General features: G+C 48.9%; 1 protein-coding gene across 2 annotated transcripts in view; it reads right to left on the bottom strand.

Annotated features, from left to right (window-relative positions):
• Nucleotides 1-4,104: 4,104 nt before the first annotated feature.
• Nucleotides 4,105-14,865, bottom strand: part of MAP2K5 (mitogen-activated protein kinase kinase 5) — a 120,036-nt gene continuing 109,275 nt past the window's right edge. For both annotated transcript variants that reach the window (XM_069025783.1, XM_069025784.1), the window contains one exon: nucleotides 4,105-4,299. In XM_069025783.1, the coding sequence (XP_068881884.1) occupies nucleotides 4,198-4,299 (102 nt within the window). In that variant the 3' untranslated portion in view covers nucleotides 4,105-4,197. The remainder of the gene's footprint in view (nucleotides 4,300-14,865) is intronic.

Genomic DNA, 14,865 nt, shown 5'->3' with positions numbered 1-14,865 from the left:
CTCCCAAAGAGGCCGAAGACGTTCTGTGTGTGTGCCCTGGGCCCCCGGGAGCAGCCGCCGACAGCCCCTGCCGAGCGGAGCCACGACCGGGGACAGTCCCTGACCTGCCTCCGCCCTCCTGTCCCTCCCCAGCCGAGGCTGCGGCTCCCGGGGGAGGCCCGGGAGCAGCTCCTGTGGGATGTGACGGCTCCTGGATTGTCCTGCCCGGGGGCAGCGCTGGGCAGAGGGAGCACAGCGGGAGCCACGAAGCCGAGCGAGGCCAGTGCCCGCTGCGGTGGCATCGCCCCCTCCTTGCCCCCAGCCAAAGCCCCTCTGGCACCACGGAGCAGCTTCTCCCGTAGATCCCCCAGAGCCTTCGCTCTCCACCAGCGGATTTTGCTCCCTGCAGGAGTTTTTTTTATTCCAGCAAAGCCCCAAATTCCCAGGTTTTGCTTCATATGTTGCCCACGCTCTCCCTGCACCACCACCTCCCGTGGTGCATCCCTTTCCTATGGACGCCTCCAGGTGAACTTTCCCGGCAGGACCACGCAGCTCCGGGAGGCAGGAAAACACACACGCCCTTCCCAGCTTCAATCCTCCCGTTTCCTTTTCCTCTCGGGTATCCGAGGGATCAGATGAAGCTCCCGAGAGCTGCTTCTGGTGATTGCTCCGTTATTAACGCGATCGCATTGCGGGCGTTAAGCCGAGGGACAGGCACAGGTAAAGGACCCCTCGCAGTTCCGGCCTTTCAGGCTGTTCTTTGGAAAACAAAGACGCTTTGCCTTTGGAATGCTGACAGCGGGATAGGTTTGGCCCCGGGATACGAGAAACAAAATATTTGCCAATTCTGTGCTGAGTTTAAAGGCAAACTTCCACGGGCTCTTCTCACAGGAGCTTTGCCTGGCAATGGGAAATGTGGGAAATGTTGGAAGTTTTGGCATAGATGGGACATAATCCGTTTTTCCTACATCCATATTCCCATGGGAATCATCCCATGAGGTTATAGGAGGGGAGACAGGGAGGCGAGACTGGTGTGGGGCTGCTGGGGGAGCCCTAAATGAGCTGCTGGGATGAGGAGTGGGATTGGGGGGGGGGGGGGTCACTCTGCATCTGTAGGATCCTCTGCTGAGTTACAGTGTTCATTACACACCCCTGATGCCATCTTCCGAGCAGGACTCAGCTGTAGGGTGGAACATTGCTGCATGTCCTGCAACCTTTCCAGCCAAGAAATGTCCCGATTCAGAGCCTGAAACACTGCAGCAGGAAAGAGGAGAGAGGGAAAGCGTCCCCAGGCCGCCCCAGCTCTGGGTCAGCTCCTGCCTGCGTGGAGAGCAGCACTGCTGAGCCCCTTCGCAGCACCCAGCACTTCCAGCCCTGCCTGGAAAATCTCCCTGGGGGTTCATTCCCCTCCCTGGAGATTTTGGGGGCAGGATGGCACATAAGGCAGAGCCTGGGGCATGTTTCCTGTCTTGGCCACCTCAAAGTCACCTTTGAGTGCACGGAGGCAGGATTTCCTCGGCCCCAAAGCAGCCCAGGGGTGCTGCACCCCAGGGGATCCCTTCAGGCAGGTTTGGGGGTCCCTGCACTGTTGAGGTGTGCCATGCCAGGCTCACCTGGATCCCACAAGCCTGGGCTGGGTACAGACCTTGCTGTGGGTGCGGGCACCCAGCAGAGCTAAACCCTGGCCCAATTTACTGCACTGCCCCTTGCCCTCACCTGTGCCCCTCCGTGCTGATGGGTGGTGGCAGGAATTGGGGTCCACACCTCCCGTGGGGACAAACCACCCCCAGACCCCATAGCCAAGCAGGAGGTGGTGTTTTGGGAAGGTCCGAGCTCGCTGCTGCTCAGCTGGGAATGTCAGCAAGGCTGAGAGGAGCTGGTTAACCCCAAACTTCCCTCCGCTGCTCTCTCGTCCAGCCCTATTCCCCCCAAACGTGGTGCTGGGAGTGGGGCAGATGAGCAGATCCCTGGCTGAATCCAAGGATTTGGGAGAGGAAAGGTGATGGAGGCCCCAAAGTTCCCCGATAGCTGGATTGATTACACTGATGAACCAGCAAGTGAATTATAACTCTGGCAGCACCTTAGCCAGGAGATTCGTCCCAGCTGCATCAGCTCCACCCCACACGGATTTTCAGGGTGAGTCTTCCCCTCCGGATCTCCCTGCCCGGAGAAGCAGGAGGAAAACCCTTGGGTTTGCCGAGTTTTAAACTGAATCCGAGAGAGAGCCCTTTTACCCAGGGAAAGCTAACGCACACGGTTAGGGATAAATAAATGGCAGCGCCGCCGACGCCGTGGCTGGCTCACAGGGAGGGAATTTGTCTCACTTTAGCAGAAGGACCTGGAGGAACGGGGGCTGTTGGCTCATTCATTGCGCTGTTATCTGCCAGCGAGGTTGTGACATCAGAGCAATTAAGACAAACTTTAGTCTGTAAGTTCATGCCTGCAACCTCTACACTTCAAAAGAAGACAAACGATCCCTCCAAGGAAGGAAACAAAAGTCTTTTCCAGGCTGCTTCCAGAATAACATTTAGGATTTGCAGTGGTTCCGGAGGAATATTTCACTGAACTGTGGGGGGGTTGGAGCTGCAGGTATAAAATAAACTACCTGAGCCTTTTTTTTTTTTTAGCAAAAGTTTATTTCTAATGCAAAGACAAGCAAACAAACCCCAGCCTCCTCCCACCCAGCTCACTCACCCCAAACCTGCCTCTCACATCTGTGTTTTATTGGCTTTTTTCCTTTTAATAAGCATCTTAACAAGGACTGATCCGATCTGTGTCGGTCTGTTGCGGAAACATCCAGCAGAGACTTTGAAATCATTCCTGGAACAGCAAACCTGGAGCTCGTGCTTGACCCAGCTGCAGCCACCCTGCAGCAACTCCAAGGGAAGAAAATCGGGGATCAAGGTAGAGCTGAGGAAGGCAAGAGGCTTCCAGGCAAGCCAGGAGCTGCTGGGATAGTAAGGAAAACCCTGCAGCCGTTCCTGGGACATGAGGGTCCCTCCGTGCTGGCCCTCTGTCCCACAGTCCCAGGGGATGCTGCACAAGCAGGAGCTGGGGCCCGTGGCTTCCTTGGGAGGATCTCACCCCATCACTGCTGCTGCTCTCTGCAAATTCCAGGGGCTGCTCTCCCTCTGCAGCCAGAGGCCACAGCTCCTGCAGGGATCTTCAGTGGCACTTACTCCCTGTTCAGGAGAATCATGGAATCCAGAATGGTTTGGCAGAGACCTTAAAGCCCATCTCATTCCAGCCCCTGCCATGGCAGGGACACCTTCCCAGGCTGCTCCAAGCCTCACCCAGCCTGGCCTGGAACATCCCAGGGATGGAGCAGCCACAGCTTCTCTGGGCATTTAGGGCCTCCCCACCTTCCCAGGGAACAATTCCTTCCCCATATCCCATCCATCCCTACCCTCTGGCAATGGGAAGCCATTCCCTGTGTCCTGTCCCTCCAGCCCTTGTCCCCAGTCCCTCTCCAGCTCTCCTGGAGCCCCTTTAGGCCCTGGAAGGGGCTCTGAGCTCTCCCTGGAGCCTTCCCTTCTCCAGGTGAACATTCCCAGCTCTCCCAGCCTGGCTCCAGAGCAGAGCACTGTCCTCTTTCACCTCACCTTTCCACCTCAGGAAACCCTTTCTGGTTCAGGGATCAGCCTGCAGAGCCTGACCATGGATGCTCCCTCCTGATGTTTGACCCTCCCAGCAATCCTGATCCCCAGCAGCTGGCACTGGGAGCAGAGAGGAGCACTCCCAGTCATTTATTGGTGTGATGCTGACCCCCCGACACCCCTCACCTCCTCACAGGGTGGGCAGGCCCAGATATTTCTCTTTTTCTGTTTGCTTTTGTTTTACACTTAAACCCAGCATTTTGTGGCTGCCTGCACTCGGAGACAGCCACCAACTCCTCAGGAAACCCTCTGGACACTTGGACAGGAGCAACAGTTAAAAAATACTCTGGAGTCAGGAAATAGTACATTCAGTAACCCAAAAATAGAGATATAAAATACTTGCTTTAAGGCTGTGTACAGTATAACTGAAGATAATCTGGAAATTGCTCAGCAACAAAAGAAACGTGGGAAGAAAATTCCTTAATGTGAAAAGGCGGCCAACAAATATCCTGATTTTGTTGATGCTTCTAGGGAATATTTGGAGTAACACATGATCTGGATAAACTGTGAGTCCAAGGCTGATGATCCTGGTCCAGGAAGAGCTCTGGGGATACCGCAGAGCTCACTGTGGTCCCTGGGATCGCCGCTCCTCCAGCATCCTGCACACCCACATGGACACGACCTCGGCGTTGCCGTCGTTGTACTGCACGATGAAGGGGTGGCCCTGCGAAGGGGGACAGGCAGGGTTAGCCAGGGGAAACACAGCCCTTCTGGAAAAAAACCCACACTGGAGCATCCTGTGGTTACAGCCATAAAAATGCAGTAAAGCACTGATTCAAACCAGCGAGCTTCCTCCTGCATCCATGTTATCCACAGCACCTGTTCCGAGCAGGAGGAGGCAGCCCAGACTCCTTGGAAATGCTCATTACTTTTTGTTGATACTCCATTTTCTCGTTGTGTTTTGACCCAGCCCCCTTTCCAGGACAGCTGTGCAGTTGCTGAATGGTGTTTGGGTAAAATGATACCCCCAAAAAACCCCCACTAATCTGCTCCTCTGCTTGTCTCCTCCATCTCCTAAAATTGCTCCCTTTAGCAGTGCCCTGTGCATCCTTCACGTGCACTGACCTTCCAGGGCCTACAGGGGATCCATGAGAGCTGGAGAGGGACTTTGGCCAAGGCAGGGAGTGACAGGACAAGGTGTTTTGCCCAGCATTGAGGTGTTTTTGGGTGGAAAAGTGCAGGAATAAGGTAAATGCTTTTATCTCCAACACAGCCCTAAACAAAACAGCCAAGGACACCAGAGAGAAGCAGGAGAGAACAATCAGGAGGCACAGACAGGGCAGAGCAGATGCATGGGGGCAATTAAACCCAGCTATTCCAGCCAGTGCCTTCTCCATTAATCTCCTTTAGGATGGAGAGACCCCTGCAGCCAGAGCCATCCCACACCCAGGATATCCCTGCATTTAAGCTGCTCCAAATGAAATTTCAGCTATGAAGCCTCAGCCCTCCACACTGCTCACCCTGCTTGCTTTGTTTTGTGAGCATATTCCACCAAAACCTGCAGGCTTCCACACTTTTCTCCCCAGGAATAAGTTTAATTTCAAACTACTCTTCAGATTTCCCATATTTTCAGACTGTCCTGCTCCAGTGAGGATTCTTCTCAGGCTGGAGGGATGTTTTTACTAGGAGCTGTTTTCAGAATCTGGTGGTTGATTTTTCTGAGCTGTTTTTAAATTGGGAATGGGAGAACAGAGACTTCCACCAAAGTGCAGTAGGACCCATCTTTGCAAATCTTGGTGCACAACCTGCAGCATTTTCAGGTTAGGCACCGCAAACAAGGAGGACACAAGTGGCCCAAAGATGTCCAGTGCTCATGGATGGCCTGTGCCAAAAGCTACTGCCAAACCCACTTTGCTGCTTTTGATACCTGACCTCACTCAGCAGCACCTGCAACTGCAATAAAAACATTTATCAAAGAACCACACAGAGCTGGGGATAATGCAGGAGTCCGTCAAACCTGGCCTTGGCCTCTTTGCAGCAAGATTTGGAGTGAAAAATCAGAACAAACTACAAAAGAGGGACTTGCAGTTGGCTCAGCTCCCAAAAATGTCTCAGGGAATTATTTAAGTTTTCCTCCAAGGTCTCCAGCACTGCAGCAGTTTCCTCTCTCAGAAACCTCTCTGTAAGCTCAGCCCTGCTCTCCACATTTTGTCATTACTCGTACCTCCTCCCACATTTCCCCCTTTTCAGGCACCCAGAGCAGTACCATTACCCAAAGCACAAAGACCTCAGAAAGCAGTGCCTTAAACTGGAGATACCTCTGAAAAGGATGGAGGAGAGCAGGGGCAGGGAGATGAGACACGGAGGGAAGGAAGAATAAGGGAAAAAACCTGGATAAAAATCCGAACCACTAAAGCAGCAATGCAGCTGCACCGCTGCAGCTCTGGTGCAGCAGGACAGAGCTGTCACCTCAGAGAGGAGGCAGTGAAAGCCCCAGCAGTTTGGACACTGTCAATAAATCCTAGTGGCTGTCTCAGCCACAAATACAAGTCCCAGCCCTGACTTCAGGAGTGAGCAATATGTTCTCACCCAAACCCAGCAACCTGCTGTACTTAAATATTCCTGTAGGGATTTATTACAAGGGAAGACTGGGAAAAGGTAAATGTGTGGAAGCTTGAAATGCATTTTCTGTTGCAGGGACCAGTACCTGGTGGGGTGACACTGCCTGGTGTGGCATGCACAGCTTTGTTTTTTGGGACACATGATCCCATCCCTGTGTATTTAGTATTTCCTCAGAGTCCTACACACGTTCACAACAAAGCAATAACCACCTCCTCCCCAATTTTTCAATATTCAGCCTTAAAAATACCTAGAAATCAGCACAGCCAGGAGGGAACAGGTTGAAAATCCAGCACCAAGCTGGTTTTTCTTACTGGCCTGGTACTGGTGTGCCTTGCCCTGGCTCGCTGGGATGCACTAGGAATCCTGCAGGCAATGGGAAGTGGCTGCTGGAGTGCACAGAGCTTGGAGCTGGAAAGGTCAGGCAGGACAGGGCCAGGGCTGGTGGCGAGTGAGTGTCAGCCAGCCTAATTTTGTGTGTCAACCCCGAAAATTAGATAAACAATGACAAACCAGGCTTTTTAAATGAACTTGTCTCATCTGGTTCTCTTGATAAAGGGTACATTTCTCAAGTTGCAGTGTCCCACCAGACAGGTTAACTCTTTCACAGGGGAGCTCCTTGCAGAGGGGGATGTGAATGATTTAAATATCTGACAGGAAATTAAAAGGGCACTGCCCCCCTGAACACACAGCCCTGGTAATTCCAACCCACTGCTCACCAGCCATCAATCATTTAGCCCAGTCAATTAAATCGCCATAATTCAAGGGTAAAAGTTCCATGATTTTACCTACCCCTAAAATTCAGCAATTTGCTTTCATGGCCTTCTCCTCTGGCCGAAAAAATCTTTGTTTCTGATAATAACCCAGCCCTAGCTTATTGCCACAGACCTTGCGTGGCACCCTGGGCAGGGCTGCACATCCATGGGCCTTTTCCAGCTCCGAGTGCCCACGTGCAGCTCTGCTCCAGGTGGATGAACTGTCCAGGAGAGATGAAATTCCCCCTGGGACACAGCATCATCACCCACAGCCCCAACTCTGGGCTCCCTGAATCCCTTCAGCCCCTCAGTCTGAGGCACAGGTAACAGCTTACACTGCCTCTCACACAAATCCAGGGAAGAGCAAAGCTCCAGGAGAGCCTCTCCCATAGACAGGATCCTCTGACCATAAAATGTTTGTGTTTGGAGAGCACCAAGGAGGTTTAGGCCAATGCCAAAGGGCAGGCAGACCATAAATAACACCCCTCAAGCAATGCCTGGGATTTCAGAGCACTGTCCAGGCCCAAAAGAAGTGAGTGATAATGGGAGACTGGTTTAAAGGTCCAGGAAACAGGCAGTTACCAGCCTAGAATGGTGGCAAAGCACACTCCCAATGTGAAATGGCAGCCAGCCACCGATTTCCTTGGAAATCTCCAAAAATGACAGGGTGGTGTTTCCTGGGACACAGAACACAAGAGGGATGAGGACAGGGCAGGAACCTGAATCCTAAATGGGTCAGGGGTATTGCTGGAGTACCTCAGATCTAACCCTCGTCACCTCCTTGTATTTTTTCCCCTGGGACAGTGAGGGATTGAATGGGAAGGGCAGCAAATTAGGAATGACAAGAAAATTCTTCATGCTTATGCAAGGAAGGTTGGGAAATGAGTGGCATTGCTTTGGTTGCAATGGTGCCACCCTTTTCACAACTATTTTTCCAGGAACCCTCCCAGCCTGAGCAGCTGGAGGCCTGTGCTCCATTTATTACCAAGCAGCACAGACAAATTCTGCATTCCATTTTAAAATTTTGAACTCAGCACAACAAAAAAAAAACCACAATAAAAAGATCCCAACTGTTGCAGACACAGCCTATCAAGACAATGGCAGTGCCCTTAGACAGCATTTCAAATACAGTTTATTAGTGTGTGATATGAAAAGGGTATTTTTATTGCATGATATAATGCAATGGGACCTTGGGCGCTCTGCAGAAGGACCTTGCACTCAGAAGTGTAATGAACCCATAGTCCAAAAAACATTATACTCTACATTAACCTATCATTAATGGCACATTAGGGCTGGGGGCATTGCACGCTCGCTGGTCAGGGCTCCATCAGGACAGTGTGCAGGAAACCACAGTCTTCACAGGCTCAAAACAAATAGAGAAAATAAATATCACTGCTGGCTACAGGCTGCTTTAAGGGAAGCTCACTGGCTGCTTAACCTGCAGTTTTGTCAAGGGGGGATGAGGAGGTCGATGCAGCAGTTTATTAGTGGTGTTGGCATGCTCTGAGTGCATCAGATGCAGCAACACTGAGCTTTTCCTGCAAAAACACAGCACCTGTTAAGAATAAAGTGAAAACTCGAAGCTGCTCCCCTTCCCTGCCACTCCCTAATTCCTGGTGATAGTTGTAAGGCTTCCCTGGCACTAGGAGCTGGGAATGGGAAGAGCATCCTCTGACCCAGCTCTCCATTGAACAGATCCCAGCTCTCCTGGGATCTGTTTTGCCTCTGCACCCATTTCACCTGAGCAGAATTCCAGCCCCTCAGCAGAATTCCAGCCCTGCCAACTCTAACTCCATGTGAACTGTGACCAAACCAACAAATTCCTTATACTCCCAGAGCAGGTGCGATGTTCCATGCCTTCCCCCACTCCAGGTGGCTCTGTTCAAAGGAAAGCCACAGTGCAAGTGTTAAATCAGGAAAGCCTGGCTGGCAGCTCATCCCTCCCACTCCAAAAAATTCCAACTTGGCTGTCCAACAGCACATCCCAGTTGGTTCTCCCGTTGCTGCTGAGGTGTCTGTGCTATTTACAGCTCTTGTAATTAACTGAGGGCACGGACTTGAGGGGAAATTCTTGCCCATTCTCAGGTTTAATGGGAGACAAGTCAGACCTTCAACAGGACAAACACAAAGCTCAGCTCTGGAGCTGCACCAGCTTCCCAGGACTCCTGGAAACACCAAGTGCTGAGTAACCCAAAACCATCCCGAATTGACCCCGGGTCTCCCTGCAGTGACCTCAGCACGTGTTAGGATTTCATCACTCCACCCCTGCCTCCAGTGCTGGAGGATTTTCCATCTCGAGCTGCTGCCTCCAAGGACAAGCCACACTAAATGCTGTTCTAATTATCTGTGCCAGCTATCCCCAGTATCCAACTGCGGTTCCCACAGCCAGGAATAGCAGCGAGGAATCCTCAGGCCAATACTCTCACTGCCGACTCCCAAAACATTGTTAATTCACAGGCACAGAAGGTGGCAGGGCATCCTCAGGGGATGCTCCACACAGCTTCCAAGGCTTCAGCGGGGTAAAAACTCCGAAGGCTGAACACAGGTTAATCCACAGAGACACAGAAGGTACCCACGGGTGAAAGGACCCTGCAAGACACTGCTTAAGTGTCATCCAGCTGCTCCATCTCTCGTTTTCCTTTTGAAATTTTGGTTGGTTTTTTTTTAAACCTTTTAAGAAAAGTGTGAGCACCTGAAGTGCTTGGAACAGCAGGGACTGGGAAGCTCAGTATGTGTGTCTGTAAAGTGTCCCCAGTGTCCCAAAGCTGCAGCAAGGTCAGCTGCAGCCTCCCTGTCTCTTCCATACAGCACCTGCAGCAATGGGATTGCAGATCACAGATCAAGCTTAACCCTAAAATTCCAGCTGCTCCTCGGGACTTGCAAGGCTGTGCTTGATCTGGGACCGAGTGTTTGCTGTCCCAGTTCTCTCTCCCTGCTCCTGTCCTCGGAACAGCGACTATTGAGGGCAAGGACTGCGCTCGCTGTGCTGGAGACACTTCCAGCATCCCCAGAGCCTGTGCTCGGCTGGGTGCTGGAGAGAAAGCCCCGCAGCAGGGGGCGGAGTCATGGAATCACAGAATCACGGAATGGCCTGCGTTGGAAGGACCTTAAAGCCCATCCAGTCCCACCCCTGCCCTGGGCAGGGACACCTCCCACTACCCCAGGCTGCTCCAAGCCCTGTCGAACCTTGGACATTCTCAGCATCGACCAGTGGCGTTTTCTGGGGGGAGATGACGCAGGAACAACAACAGAACCATTAGGAAAACCAAGTCGGATTATTCTCCGGGAAGTTTCTGCCCCCTCCTCACTCTCACAGCTGAGAGCAGAGCCCAGCCTGCTCAGCAGCTCCACGTGGAATGTCGGGAAGTGGGGAGTTTTGTTTGTTGCGTGGCCTCCCTAACATACACTGTAATTAAAATGTTGATTACTAAACAGTTTAAATATATGACAGACAATGCAGTTAAAGCCTACAGTTAGGTCAATATGTGATTTAGATTTGCCATTTAAAAACTCTCATTTAAATTTTGCATACATTAATCACTACCATACTTCAATGTTCTGATATCCACCTGACTACACTATTAAAATAAAACTTGCTGCCCCAGGGAAATCCTACTTATTCTTAATTGTTTCGAGGCTTTGATGGGCTTTTAATCTAAGATTAATTTATGCAATTTTAAATAACTCTTCTTATGATTAATAAGCTTGAAAATTAAAAGGAGTCTAAAGCAATTATAATGAGCATTTGGTCATAACCTCATTAGGAGAAGGAGTGAAGGATACAGCTCTGGAATTCTTACAAGACTACAATTTAAGGTTACTTTCAGAGGAGTCAAACATAGTTCTTGAAATTGCAAAGGCAGATTAGTCTAGGTCAGCCTTAGAACTATGGCTACCCAGATTAGCACACTAATGATTTTATCCCTCTGATGATATGCAAGACAGTGAAAAGATGATACAAAACAAAGATAAATGGATAACACAACTAAACAGTGAAGCCTTGCAGTTATATTTCTTCCTTACCTTTTTTTATTTGAGAAGTATTCTTTCTGTAGGTCTTTTCCCCCTATTATTTATCTATTTTAGACTGACTTTCACCAATGCATTTTTCATTTTTATATGACAAAGTTAACTGCAAGCAATTTTCAGCTGGTTTAGTTTCATTGAGGCACCAAAACTCTTCTGCAATTTACACAATTTGTCTTCAAATAACAACAGTCCCCAGGCCTGGCAGATGGACCAAGGGGAAGAACAGCTTAACTTACACCTCAACACCTTAACCTGAAGAGCCACTGTCTACACACCTCACCTGAACTTCCATTTTTAAACAGCCATCCAGATCCCTTGTTATGATTAAAGTATTATTTTTCCAAGCTTTGGATGGCTGGTGACCCCAAAACAGACCTCTGAGACCCCTTGTGCACTTGACTGATGTGTCCAAGCTGGCAACTCATCACCAGACAAAGGGTCAAGAGGGAATTTTCAGGTCAGAACAGTGGGAATTGGAGCAGCTCCACTCCATAGGGTGGAGCTGACTTCAAACTACTCAACCCCTCCTGCTGCAGGACCCTGGGTCTGCTATTTGTTTCCTTCCTGTGCTATAGACTGGTCTTAAATTTACTACAGAGTTTAGGGTTTGGCTGTGGCACAGAGGAATCTATTTGCCCATCTGCAGATCATTCTTTCCACAGCAGTTTTGCTTTTGATATTTGTTGTTAAACCGATAACTGTCCTTGGCATCCCTCGTGCTGCTCAGCTAAAAACGAGCCAGCTCCCAGCTAAGGTATTTCAGTTTCTGTGTTATGACTCTTAAAACAAACTAAAGCAACCGAAATCTAATTGGAGTTTACTTCTGCAAGTGCTGCTGAGGTTAAGAAGAGCTGTAGAAGAGGAATGGGGAGAGTGGCCCAAGGCTGATAGAGTCTGTCACCATTAGCAAGCTGTCGACAACAGAAGCAGATCTGCTGAGTGAAACGGTTGGTGCAACATTTTAGGGATGGAAGAGGTTTGACTTTTGCCCAGCTCTGGTCTGGTTTGTAGCCTCAGTGCCCATTAGTAGCTGGAGCTCATTAGGTGTGTGCCTAGAGCACATCTTCTGGAGTGTTTTCATTTGAAATCAATGCAATTCATGAGCTTCAAGACCTGGCTGTGATGAGAATGAAAGAGTGGGGGCTTGCAAAGAGCAGAGATTCACACCAGAAAGGCACACCTGACCTGAACTCTGATGCTGATGGAGCTGCACCTGCAGAAGTGTCCTCAGCTCCAGCACAGGAATGGTCTCGGTGACACCGAATGGAGCTCGTCAGGAATTAAAAGCTGATACAGTATTTCCCTCAAATGAGGACTAAATGTTCCCTACAGCACTTCCTTCAAATGAGGACTAAGTGTTTGCCTAGACTGGGAGAGAAGGGTGAAGAAAACAACTGTTTTCCCCAAGTTTTTCTGCTGAGAAAAAAAAAATTGCTAAGCAAATTACTAAGCTGAAGTAAACTGAAACAATCTCCTAAATGTTTTTCACCCAAACCTTGGAGAAGAAAATGCTGTGTGCATACACACACACAAATAACAACAATTAACAAAAGCAAAAAAACCCCTGAAAATGATGTGGCTGGAAGCAAAACGGGAGAACGAAACAGCTCGTACTTCGTTAGCATTTTTGTGATGAAGTTTCTGCAAATGAACAAGTTGTTTTTAAAAGTACCACTACGATCATCCTGCATTCCACGGCTTCATACTGCCTGCACGGAGTGCAAAACAACATCCCCGTGTTTGCCAGGCTTTGTAAAGGGACTAAATAAAGTATTAAATGATCGAGGTGAATGCGCTGCCAAATCCCCTCATCTGAGGAGCAGAGAAAGCTCAGGTATGAAATGATGTTGGAATAAATGCACAGAGCCCTGCTGAAAACACGGAGAAGGCAGAATATATCACCACTAGTTGGCTTGGGAAAAAAAATAGAAATTCCTTTGACTCTCTCCCAAGGTCACTGAACAACAACCGAGGCCATGAACACCATTTCCACTCTCAGAGTTGTATTTTAATCCAACAGGGAGCCTTTCCCTGGTGGAAACCTGGCTCTCCCCAGCCCAGCAGGCACACGCTCATCCTGATTTACACCAGCTGAGTGTTTCCCCCAACCTCTCCCATCAAATCTGAGCAAGCAGATGCACATTTATGGGACAATGAACTTTTCCACGGCTGTGTTTTGGTGTTCCAGCCTGATTAAAGCTGCGTGTTCTGAGCGCTGCCCCGGGTGGGAGCGTGAGCAGCCGGCTCTGGAGGGGAGGCCATGGCTTAAAAAAAAAACAAACAAAAAAAACCCCCATGTTTAATTTAAAAATTAGAAACTGGAGCAGGCTGTGAGCAGAGGTTGATTGAAACAAAATTTAAATTCCTGTCAAGCCCATTTAAACACAGGGGCCCTTCATAGGCAATTAGCTGCTCCCTGTGAAGGCTGAGCGAGGCCGGGCCTGGTCACTGTGAGGAGCCGAGAAAAATTAACTAAAATCAGGCGCTATGAAATATTTAGCCTCCCAGTTTATCACCGGGGTTTGGAAGTGTAAACAAGACAAAAATCGATTCCTCGGTGCCCTCCAATCAATCCCCCAAAATGGCGAGGGCATCTGTTTCTGCTCAATTTTGTTTACTCTGGCAGATTTGCCTTAATTGCGGTTGTTTATCTCCCGTTGTCCCCGGGGCCCTAATCTCCCGATTACTAATACTTAACACTCATTTCACATCTAAAGCTACTTCTAATCCTCAACAGGTTTCTGGGGCTCTTAAAATTATGGAGGCGAGGGAGATTTCTCTTTGTGAGAGGCGCATTTTGCGACCCGCAACCAGCTGGGCCCAATCGTCACCAGGGATGGCGGCAACAAAGGTGCTAAAAGGCTCTTTCACAGGCTCCGCCGCTCCGCCGGGAATGCCACGGAGAAAAAAGGCCTTTGATGGGGAAAAAAGAAAAAAAAACACCCTGAACAAGGGGACTCTAACAGTCCAGCCAAATAAAGTTACTGTCATAATCAAGCGCTGTCAATCACAATGAAAATCCAATTAAAAAAATCTTTCAGCACGGCCCCTCTTCAGGAGAAAAATGTCCCCTATTTATATGCTTTTTTTTTTTTTTTTTTGTGTCAACTGCACAAATTAGAAAGTCGTATTAATTGATTTTTTACTACTTTAGGCCCTGATCCTCCAGCTGAATTTCTGCGGATGGAAGAATCAAGCGGCACAAATCTGATTAAGGGATTTGAGGCATAATGCACACAGGTCACTAAGAAGCCATATCTCTATCTCCTGCTTTATACTCTGCTTATTCATAGGCAATTATTACTCTTATTTAATACTGCAGGAGTGTCCTGAGGTGCTAATTGGACTAGAGACCCACAAGTAGCTGGTACTGCACAAGCACCAGCCATTTTAATCTATGCAGAGTGTCTGAATACATTTAAAATACCAATTTCATTACACAAATAAAAATCGTACATGGATTTCAACAGTTGCCTGTTAGAGCAAATTCCTTGATGGATTTGGAATGAATAGAAAGGACAGTATTCTGGGATTTAAAGATATGGATCTTATTTTGGAACTCCAAACAGATTTATTTTTATATATTTTTAAAAAATAAATACGTAGTGAAGACAGCTGACATAAAATATCAACAAGGCATATGTACAACTTCTCAATATACAGTAATTGAAAGATTTGCAATTCTGCTACCAAAATGAGTGAGATGTAAATATTTGTCCCTGTGCCTGGAGAACTACTGAACAACCAGCAGTGCCAAATGAAACATTTGCTCAAATTAAACTGCAAAGCCCAGGAGACTCAAGTAACCAAAAAATATGAACTGTATCCCTCTAAGCTGTTGCCAATTTGTTTTTGTCCAATTTCCTTAGGTTTTCAACACCTCTTCG

The sequence above is a fragment of the Aphelocoma coerulescens genome, chromosome 10, assembly GCF_041296385.1.
Source record: "Aphelocoma coerulescens isolate FSJ_1873_10779 chromosome 10, UR_Acoe_1.0, whole genome shotgun sequence".
Lineage (NCBI taxonomy): Eukaryota > Metazoa > Chordata > Aves > Passeriformes > Corvidae > Aphelocoma > Aphelocoma coerulescens.
The sequence above is the reverse complement of the archived record's forward strand: the minus strand, read 5'-3'. Positions and strand labels throughout refer to the sequence as shown.